Genomic DNA, 11,302 nt, shown 5'->3' with positions numbered 1-11,302 from the left:
TCTCTACAATAAATCAAAAAATCAGCCGGGCGTGGTAGCGCATGCCTGTAATTCCGGCTCCTCGGAAGGCTCGCCGGAGCCCAGCAGGTCGAGGCTGCGGTGGCCGGGAGCGGCCACTGCACTCCAATCTGGGCGACAGAGTGAGACTCCAACTCAAAAAAAAAAAAAGATTGTAATTGCTAATTATCATGAATATGATTGTAAAATAACCTTGCTGAGGCTGGGCGCGGTGGCTTAAGCCTGTAATCCCAGCACTTTGGGAGGTTGAGGCAAGAGGATTGCCTGAGTCCGAGGATTCAAGACCAGCCTGGGTCTACAATAAATCAAAAAATCAGCCAGGGGTGGTAGCATGCGCCTGTGTTCCAGCTACTAGGAAAGCTGAGATGAAAGAATTGCCTGAGCCCAGCAGATCAAGGCTGCAGTAGCCATGAGTGTGCTACCACACTCCAGCATGGGCGACAGAGTGAAACTCCAACTCAAAATAAGTAAATAAATCAATAAATAATAAAATATCTTTGTTGAACGGGAGTAAAAGAAAGGATGGTAATCTCAACTTTCCAGTCACCTGGCATAATTTACTGGCAATAACTTGTAAGGAGAATAAAAGCAGCACTTAATACCAAATGATTAAACACCACAGAGTATGTTGCAATCCCACCCACAGCTGTGAGTTTATCTTCCTGGAAGAGGAAGTGAATGACCACAGGCCTCCCCCCATGGCACAGCTGTTGTATCCCCAGCTGAAAGCTGGTCTAGATAACATCCTGTTCTGCACAGTGAATGAACACAGCAACCCCAGGCTTGGCCACACTGGGTCTGGCTCTTTATATCTTGGTGTTTGGAAATGTTGTGAGATAACCACCTGTCTAGTAGGGCTTAGGAAATGAGAGATGAGCTGGGAGGACAACAAATAACAATACAGAACTTGATCCAAGTATTATCCCATAATGTTGTTTCTAGTGGCAGCAAGGAAATAATACAGTTGACCCTCCAACAACACGGGTTTGAACTCAGCAGATCTGCTTATACACAGCTTTTTTCAACCAAACATGGATGGAAAATACCGTATTCTTGGGATGTGAAACCCCAGGACATGGAGGGCCAACCTTTAATGTATATGGTTCCACAGGGTCCACTGCGGAACTTGGGTCATATGAGGGGCAGTCCCGGAACCAATCACTCGCATACTGAGGGAACACTGTAATAAAGTTCAGATGTGAACGAACATTTATTGTAAACCAGACACTTTGCTAAGCACTGTTTGTATGTTACCCTATCTCTCACCCCTCAGAGGCAGCCATCCAACTGGGGTTCAGTTAGAGTCACATGGCAGGTATGTGGCAAAGCCAAGACTTGAGTCAGGTCTGTCTTACTCAAGTCCAAGCTTTTAAGCAACATGTTCTCATATGTCCTCAAGCAGACAAAATCCCCAAAGAAAAATTCTTGGTCTCCAACTTGATTTAGCTGCTTAGCCCAGCATACAGTGGGACCCTGTATCAGTGTGTCCCACCTGTCTACTTTGCTGGTATTCTGACGAGTTCCAGAATCATTCATTCACCAGAGGTCCAGTCCTTCCACACAGTCTGCTTATTTCACGAGACATATGAATGTCCTTTATTTTTGTGTCAACTCATGACACACGAATAAAGGAGCATCTTTGCTCTACTCTTGAATAGGCATGGACGCTTTATCAAACACATGATTAAGGTTTTGTATTCAAAGAGGCTGTGGAGTAGATCAAACCCTGTAAGTCAGTCTCTGCTTGGTGTCTAACAGCTGGGTCTTTGGCAAACTGACTCTTAGCAGACACCTTCCAATTCACTGTTGCTAAGATAACTGCAAATGACTAGGTGTGGTGGCTCAAGCCTGTAATCCCAGCACTTTGGGAGGCTGAGGTGAGAGGATTGCCTGAGCCTGTGGGTTCAAGACCAGCCTGGGCAACGTGGTGAGACCTCCTTTCTACAATAAATCAAAAAATTAGCTGGACGTGGTAGCTCGCGCCTGTAGTTCCAGCTACTTGGTAGGCTGAGGTGGAAGGATCGCCAGAGCCCAGCATGTTGACGCTGGGGTGGCCGTGAACGTGCTTGCACTCCAGCCGAGGTGATGGAGTGAGACTCCTACTCAAAAAAAAAAAAAAGATAACTGCAAATGCTTACCTGTAATAAACTAACCTGTAATGATCTCCTTGTTTCAGTCTCCTAGGCAGCAAGTTGGGAGACTGATCCCTATAATTGTAACTGGTAAGAGTGGCAGTTAATATTTGTGAACAAGTAGTAAGTATATTTTAAAATCAGGTTTGTAAAAAAGGATTCAGATTGATTTATATGCCACATTCATTCCACACCATTTCATTCATTTTATTTATTTATTCATTTATTTATTTATTTATTTTAAGAGATATGTTCTTGCTATGTTGCCCAGGCCAGTCTTGAACTCCTGGCTCAAGCAGTCCTTCTGCCTCGGGCTCCCAAAGTGCTGGAATTACAGGTGTGAGCCACTGTGCCTAGCCTCATTCATTTATTCTAAATACCAATATAGTATGTCTTGTGTGTACCAAGTAGTGATAAAGTGACTGGAAAGAAGCCGGGCTCGGTGGCTCAGCCTGTAATCCCACACCTTTGGGAGGCTGAGGTGAGTGGATTGCCTGAGCCCGCGGGTTCAAGACCTGCCTGGGCAGCGAGACCTCATCTCTACAATAAATCAAAACAAATCAGCCGGGCATGGTAGCGCATGCCTGTAATTTCGGCTTCTTGGAAGGCTGAGGTGGAAGGATCGCCAGAGCCCAGCAGGTTGAGGCTGCGGTGGCCGCGAGCAGCCACTGCTCTCCAGTCTGGGCGACAGAGTGAGATTCCAACTCAAAAAAAAAAAAAAAAGTGACTGGGAAGCTAAAATTTCTGGAGGTCTGTTTATTTTGAAAGGATCTTAGGAATTATCTTGCTTACAGTTCTCAACATGGACCATGCATAGATGTCAGGGAAGTCTGTGGATGCCCTGAAGTTGCTTTATGACTTTGAAATACGGAACTCTTTTGCATTTTTCTGGAAAAGTTTCACTTGCTTTCTTTGTATACTCAGAGGGGTCTATATTCTAGTTTAATGCACTTATATTACAGATAAGGATACTAAAGTTCATGAAATCAACTCAATTGCCTGATAGCACATAGCAAGAATTCACTAGGGGCTGGGCAGGGTGGCTTACGCTTTATAATCCTAGCACTTTGTGAGGCCAAGGTAGGAGAATCACTTGAGGCCAGGAGTTTGAAACCAGCCTGGGCAACATAGTGAGACCCCTGTCTCTACAAAAATAAACAAAATTAGCAAGGCATAGTAGTGCACAATTATAATCCCAGCTACTCAGGAGGCTGCAGCAGGAGGATCCTCTGAGCCCAGGAGATTGAGGCCGCAATGAACCATGATCCCGTCACTATACTCTAGCCTGGGAGACAGAGTGAGAACCTGTCTCAAAAAAAAAAAAAAAAAAAATCTTAAACTTCAATCTATTTGACCTTAAAATAAGAATGACAGAAGTATCTGCCTCAAATAATTGTGATAATTAAATAATATGTGAGAATTGCCTAGTGTAGGACCTTATAAGGCTTGTTATAGGGCCTTGTTTGAGGAATTTGATGAATAGGAGATATTACTATTTCTGTTTCCAGCACCGAGGAAGGAAAGGTTTACTATAAATCTTGTCTTATTGCCCATAAAATGAAGTTCAAATTCCTTAGCATGATTTCTAAAGCCAAGTTTATCATATGTGAACGCCTTAATTTCCTGCACCCTGAACTGCAACCACAGTGAACTTGCTAGAGCTTTTCTATCCCTGTTTTCTCTGCCTCAGAATCTTCCCTCTGATCATTCTTCCAGACCTAGCATCAATGCCCCTTCTCTGGGAAGCCATTCTTTGCTCTCTTATGACGTTATTTGTTCTTTTCTTTGGTGCACCCGTGGAAGTATACCTGTCCCAGTTAGAACTCATCACCTTGTATGGCAATTTGTTTACCTATCACCTTTGCTAGGTACAAAAGTCAGAAGATCAGAAATCCGTACTTCTTATCTCCACGTTCTTCTGGTGCTTGATGCATGGTTGGTACCCAGCCAAACTGGTGAATAAATTGAATAACTATGAGCAGAAGCACTGTAGATGCTGAAAGTTGTTTTGGAGGATAAATAATGAAATTTGATGTTTGATTTTTATTTATTAAAATCTCATCTAGCTCATAGGAGTGAAGACCAATGTTATCAAGTGATATTTACTATTGCTTTACTTGCTGTACGTCTATAGAACAGATTTCTTATGATTCTCTGAGAAATTTGATCTTGCCTTTCTGTTGTCCTTTTATCTTCCAGATTCCAGTGACAGCCATCCCTTGCCATAATTTTTTACCTATATTTGGAAAAATACTGGCCAGCGGAAAAATGATAAAGTTTTTCCTCATGGTGAATAAGCAAGGGCAGACTCGACTTTCTAAGTACTATGAACATGTGGATATTAGTAAGCGTACACTTCTGGAAACAGAAGTCATAAAGAGCTGCCTCTCTCGATCCAGTGAACAGGCAAGTTTCTGATACCATCTCTGCATTTAACTCAGCCTTGGCAGATCTGTTGTTATTGAGTCTTAAGGGCCACTGTTTTCTTTGAACTATATTCCTTCAGCAGCATTTAGGGAAAATAAGGAATGCTATGAAATGAAGACTGAAGGAAGAGTAGCTCTCTTGACATCTCTTTAAGAAAAATAAAAACAAGGAAAACCAGGAAAAGCCTTGGGTTATTATGTAGATCAGCGTATTTGTCTCAATACATCATGGAAGTGGCAAGTACATTTACTCCTCTTTTTTTTTGAGTTGGAGTCTCACTCTGTCGCCCAGACGGAGTGCAGTGGCCGCTCCCGGCCACTGCAGCCTTGACCTGCTGGGGTCCGGCGATCTTTCCACCTCAGCCTTCCGTGTAGCTGGAATTACAAACATGCGCTACCATGCCCGACTGATTTTTTGATTTATTGTAGAGATGGGGTCTCGCCAAGTTGCCCAGGTGGGTCTCGAACCCGCAGACTCAGGCAATCCACTCACCTCAGCTTCCCAAAGTGCGGGATTACAGGCTGAGCCACCGAACCCCGCTGAGACTAGTGATTTAAAAGCAAAACAAATGATATGAAGTTGTCTTATTATGTAGATAGAGGAAATGGAAATTAAAAATTCATGTGAAACCACAAACCTCTTTGTTCTGCCAAAATGGAGGTTAAGTAAAATCATTAAAATAATAATAAATAGGAATTTTTACACTGAGTCTATTTTTACAAGTAACTTTAATGAGAGAATTACTTAATCCAAGGCCTAAATATCAAATCCACTGGAAATCACTCAACAATTGAGGCAAAATCAGAAAGCTTGTTTAACTTGCCATTAATTTCGTCAGGTCTCCAGTTCACTGTAGATGTGGGCACCACTGCTAAGTCATAAAATATTAAGCTACATCAGTGCTCAGATGTAACATGTTGCAAATATGTCTCCCTTGGCTTCTAAATTGATTTTCCAGTTGGAACATCTCAGAGTTCCTCTTTGAGTTACCACTTTGGCCTGCCTTGGCACACACTGCTTTATGTTGTTAGACAAAAACAGAAACTGTTAAAGGGCTGTGTTAATAGCCACATACTTTAAGTAAAGGTAAGCACACCATTAGAAACATTTCTGTTTGGATCTTTCCACAGGGTGCAGGCACTCCAGAACTTCAAACATCGTTTTCACTTACAGGCTATCCTTTGAAATATAAGCTTGAAAAATAAGCTTGACATGGATATACTGTTAGATATTTTTGACGCATTCTAAATTATTTTAGATTTAAAAGGAACCCACTGGCTTTTGGCATAATCAGGCACCAAAGTAGCATAATATCAGCTTAGTTTTTATCCACAAAGGTGCTTTGATCCTTCTTTTTAATGTCAGAAACTCCTGAGAGGCTTTGAAAAGATGTTCCTCAGTTCCTTCCAATAGGTTGCGTGTCCTTGAAAGATCCAGCTGAGCTGAAGTCACACTGGCTCTACGGTGAGCCAAAAGCTACAGAACGGTTCTGTACTCATTACCTTTATCCTGGTTTTAAATAAAAGCCTCAAATCTCTCCTTTTTGTAGATTGTCAAATGGCTTTCCCATAGAGGAATTTCCATGATCAAAACTTGCAGCTTCATTCCCAGCTGCATCCGGACACCCAAGAGCAACAGATTCCAGTACAAAAAGCCATAAAGTTCATGCTCAATCGCATTTGGTCAACCATACCCTACAGTCCAAAGGAAGAGTAACACTGTGCCTTTACCCTGCTGTCCCCTTCCCATCTACTCAGCCCTCCCATAACTCTTTGGACAATGGCTTTAAGAGAGGGATGAATGAGAAGGGAGTTGTTTTATCCACATGTCAGCGGTGGTAAGCTCGTTATTAATTCATGTGAAGCAATGTTTACAATGGGAGATTTTTCTCTAACATCTGCCACATAAAGGCCATCTTTAAATAATTTTAAAAAGGATCTACATGGGCCAGGCACGGTAGCTCATGCCTATAATCCCAGTACCTTGGGAGGTCGAGGTGAGAGGATCGCCTGAGTTCATGGATTCGAGACCAGCCTGGGGAACTTGGTGAGACCTCATCTCAACAATAAATCAAAAAATTAGCCGGGCATGGTGGTGCACACTTGTAGTTCCAGGTACTTGGTAGGCTGAGGCGGAAGGATCACCTGAGCCCAGCAGGTTGAGGTGCAGTGGCTGTGAGTGTGCCACTGTACTCCAGCCTGGGCGACAGAGTGAGACTCTGAGTCAAAAAAAAAAAAAAGAAAAAGAAAAAAAAAGAATCTACATTGATTCTTTCCATGGGTCTAGGAAAAAAAGCATCCAGTTTTTTTGTATGCTCTTTGTATTTGGCTCCTCAATGACTATTCAATAGTACAAAACTGAAAATATCTAATTGCTTCCCAAAAAGCCATGTGGAGGTGGGAAGAAGAAAAATCTTTCTCGTGTTTGCTTATTTTCACATTGGAGGCACTTTAAAATGCTGGTTATTCATTATCTTTGCCTGCCAAGTTCCACACAGAGCCAAGCAAAGGATTAAGAAGTGGGAACCCCTGGAGCACTGAGACGTTTTCCCAAGGCTTCTCCAATTCCCACAAGAGGTACTTCCAAGGAGTCCCCTGAAAGTTGTGAAAGGGCCCACGATGCTTTGTGTGAAACATTTTAAGGTTCCATATCTCTAGGAGTGTGTTGGCAATACTCAAATCAGAACCTAGTATTTATGCATGCCATTTTGAGGAAATCTCTGTCAACCACAAGAATTAATGTCTTACTGTGTTTCATCTAGTGCTCTTTCATTGAATATAAGGATTTTAAGCTGATATATCGGCAGTATGCAGCACTCTTCATTGTGGTTGGAGTTGATGACACTGAGGTAAGATGATAGAAGGATCTGTGGAAAACACAAGAAAATTAGGAATTACAGTTTGACCTTTATTCCTCCTTAAATTGACGTTTTCTTTCTACTTGCCTCCCCAAGAATTATTACGACTTTTTTGAAAGCTCTTGATTTTTATCAAGACTGAAGAACAGACTGTGTAGAAGAGAAATACCTAGGATGTTGCTTAGATTAGATGAGCAGCTTGCCAAGTGGAAAAGCCCCAAACCACAGAAAACATCCTCTGTCCTAAGCAATACCAGCACCCTACCCTTATTCTGTTGTGCAGTGGAACAATTCAGACAAGTATAGAGGCCAGTGGATTTTGGTATTAAACATGGGCTGCCATATCAAAGCCAGAGAAAACCATAAATATTATCGTGTCCAGCCTAGGCAACATAGTCTGTGTCTCAACAACAACAGCCAAAAAAGTAAAAAATTAGCTGGACGTGGTAGTATGCGCCTATAGTCCCAGCTACTTGTCTGATGGGCAGGAGGATTGCTTGAGCCCAGGAAGTCGAGGCTAGAGTGACCTATGATTATGCACCTGCGTAACAGAGTGAGACCCTGTCTCTTAAAAAAAAATTATTTTTTTAGAGCAGGAAGGGGAGGGGGCTGGGAGAAAAACAAACAAACAAAAATTATTTTTAAATAAAATAGATAAATATCATAATGCTGTGATGAGATCGCCTCAGATTTAGTTCACCTCTTCAGAAATTACAGCATAGGCTGGGTGCGGTGGCTCAAGCCTGTAATCCCAGCACTTTGGGAGGCCAAGGCAAAAGGATTGCTTGAGATCAGGGGTTCAAGAGAGGCCTGGGCAACTTGTTGAGACCTCGTCTCTACAATAAATCAAAAAATAAGCCGGACATGGTAGCACACACCAGTAGTTCTGGCTACTTGGAAGGCTGAGGCGGAAGGATTGCCTGAGCCCAGCAGGTCGAGGCTCGGTGGCTGTGAGAGTGTCACTGCACTCCAGCCTGGATGACAGACTCCGACTCCAAAAAAAAAGAAATGACAGCTCCAGGTCAGCAGCACATATTGCCATGGCAACTCTGAAAGGATGTTTCAGATCCAAAATACTTTCAGATCTCAGTTGATTGTTTATTATCCATGACTCAAACTTTGAAGTAGCCTTGCCATCTTCACAAATGGAAAAATGATGACATGAAGAACCTAAAAAATTGCTTCAGCCAGTGGGTGACGGAGTCAGGGAGTAGATCCCAGGACTCTAAACACTGGACTCTAAGGTTTCAATACAGCCAGACTCATCATAGGCTTAAAAAATATGATAGCCCCGTGCCTTTGGGAGGCTGAGGTGAGTGGATTGCCTGAGCCCGCTGGTTCGAGACCCGCCTGGGCAGCAAGACCTCATCTCTACAATGCATAAAAAAATCAGCCGGGCGTGGTAGTGCGCGCCTGTAATTCTGGCTACTTGGAAGGCTGAAGCGGGAGGATTGCCGGAGCCCAGCAGGTCAAGGCTGCGGTGGCCGGGAGCGGCCACTGCACTCCAGTCTGGGCGACCGAGTGAGACTCCAACTCAAAAAAAAAAAAAAAAAATAAAAAAAAAAATATATATATATATATATATATATATATATATGATAGAGGTTAATGTTTTCTGCATTTTCCCCATTGGGAAACATCTTTTAAGTAAGTGAGTAATAGAACTGTTCTGAGTATGTGTCCGTGGGAAGCTACTTTGCTCACATTACCTATTCACTAAGCCACATGCTCTAAAACCAGGCAGTGACTGGGCCACACTAAAATAAATTGCACCCTTCTTTCTCTATTTCAGAATGAGATGGCTATTTATGAATTCATCCATAACTTTGTGGAAGTTTTAGATGAGTACTTCAGCCGAGTGGTAAGTATAATGGCTAAAAAATGGTTTTCTTCCTCAATCCAGTTTCCCAGAAATTGAGTCTCTTTGGATCTATATCAAGAACATGTGTTAACACAGAGCTTTAATAAGTAAAAGTTGGCCAGGCTCGGTGGCTCAGCCTGTAATCCCGTGCCTTTGGGAGGCTCAGGTGAGTGGATTGCCTGAGCCCGCGGGTTTGAGACCCGTCTGGGCAACTTGACGAGACCTCATCTCTACAATAAATCAAAAATCAGCCGGGCTTGGTAGCGCATGCCTGTAGTTCCGGCTACTCAGAAGGCTGAGGCGGAAGGATCGCCGGAGCCCAGCAGGCCGAGGCTGCGGTGGCCGGGAGCGGCCACTGCACTCCCGTCTGGGCGACAGAGTGAGACTCCAACTCAAAAACAACAACAACAACAAAAGAAATGTTGTATACCTGTATCATTTAATATGATAAGCACTAGCCGCATGTGGCTCTTGAGTACTTGAAATGTGACTGATGTAACTGAGAAAATGAAATTTTAATTTTGCTTAATTTTATGAATTTTAATTTGGACAGCCACAGGAGGCTGTTGGCTACCATTTTGGACAGCATAGCTCTAGCGCTTATTTCTCATGTCGACTACTCTCTTGTTAAGATGGACAGATTGTCCAGGCATGGTGGCTCAAGCCTGTAGTCCCAGCACTTTGGGAGGCCAAGTTGAGGGGATTGCCTGAGCCCACAGGTTCGAGACCAGCCTGGACAATTTGGTGAGACCGCATCTCTACAATAAATAAATCAAAAAATTAGCCGGGCATGGTGGCACACACATGTGGTTCCAGCCACTTGGAAGGCTGAGGCAGAAGGAGATCGCCTGAGCCCAGCAGGTCAAGGCTGCAGTGGTCATGAACATGCCACTGCACTCCAGTCTGGGCAACAGAGTGACACTCTAACTCCCCCCCCAAAAAAAAAGACAGCCTGGGTGCAAGGCAGGATCTGTGATTCAGAGCTGGCCACGATTAGCCACTTTCAGGAGACACCCACCGAGAAGAATATAATTTCCCCAAATAACAATGTTTTAAACCTGGGAGAATAAAGAGTGGGTACAAATGCTATCATTGCTAAGGCTTTTCAAATTATTATTATTACATTCAGTAACTGAGAATAAATAGCACGTTGCTGCATTATAGCTGTAATTTTAGGGAGAGAGTCAGTGACCACATGAACCACAGAAGCCACGGTTAGAATTTAAGCCAGGTGATTATGCAGGACTTGGACCATACTAAGGGATGACTGGGTTTAGGATTACACCACAGCAAGAGGAAGAGGAAGAGGAGAAAGAAGATAGGCTCTGTCCCTCTCACAGAGAATGCCTTGTCATCTAAGATTTATTTTTAGGTTTGTTAGTTTTACACATTCTTTTGGTGGCAATTTTAAATCTTAGAGAATTTCCAAATCTTAAATTTGGAGATCAGTCTCATGCTGTCAGCTGAGAGAAACATCACTTTTTTTTTAAGAGACAGGGTCTCGCTCTGTTACCTGGGCTTGAGTGCAGTGGTGCAATTTTGGCTCGCTGCAGCCTCAGACTCCTAGGCTCAAGTCATCCTCCTGCCTCAGCCTCCCAAGTAGTTGAGACTATAGGCATGCACTTTCACACCTGGCTAATTTTTTTTTTTTTTTTTTTTTGGTAGAGACAGGGGATATCGCTATGTTGCCTGGACTGGTCTTGAACTCCTGGACTCAAGCAATCCTTCTGCCTCAGCCTCCCAAAGCAGTTGGGATTACAGGCATGAGCCATTGCACCCAGCCTAGCATCACATTTTTAGAACAAAAAGTCAATCCAACTAGCTTCAAAAGAGGCTGTTGGCCATTGAGAAAGTAGAAGGGTGTTTTTCAGTGTGGCATTTGACAAACCTAAAGTTCTTTCATATTTGAACTTAATTTTGTTTACTTTTTTCTCCTCCTTTGACTTTTTTTTTTTTTTTTTTGAGTTGGAGTCTCACTGTCACCCAAACTGGAGTGCAGGGGCCGCT

General features: G+C 43.1%; 1 protein-coding gene across 2 annotated transcripts in view; it reads left to right on the top strand.

The window, feature by feature from the left end:
- Positions 1-11,302, top strand: part of AP4S1 (adaptor related protein complex 4 sigma 1 subunit) — a 46,166-nt gene that overhangs the window by 20,190 nt on the left and 14,674 nt on the right. Inside the window, exons 2-4 of one of the 2 annotated variants that reach the window (XM_008073014.2) lie at positions 4,350-4,556; positions 7,339-7,425; positions 9,227-9,295. In XM_008073014.2, coding sequence (XP_008071205.1) covers positions 4,419-4,556; positions 7,339-7,425; positions 9,227-9,295 — 294 coding nt within the window. In that variant the 5' untranslated portion in view covers positions 4,350-4,418. Of the gene's footprint in view, positions 1-4,349; positions 4,557-7,338; positions 7,426-9,226; positions 9,296-11,302 lie in introns of those variants that run through there. The other variant, XM_021706445.1, reaches the window with a different exon arrangement.

Source organism: Carlito syrichta, unplaced genomic scaffold (genome assembly GCF_000164805.1).
Source record: "Carlito syrichta isolate Samal-C Ts95f unplaced genomic scaffold, Tarsius_syrichta-2.0.1 Scaffold315592, whole genome shotgun sequence".
Classification (NCBI taxonomy): Eukaryota; Metazoa; Chordata; class Mammalia; order Primates; family Tarsiidae; genus Carlito; species Carlito syrichta.
The sequence above is the reverse complement of the archived record's forward strand: the minus strand, read 5'-3'. Positions and strand labels throughout refer to the sequence as shown.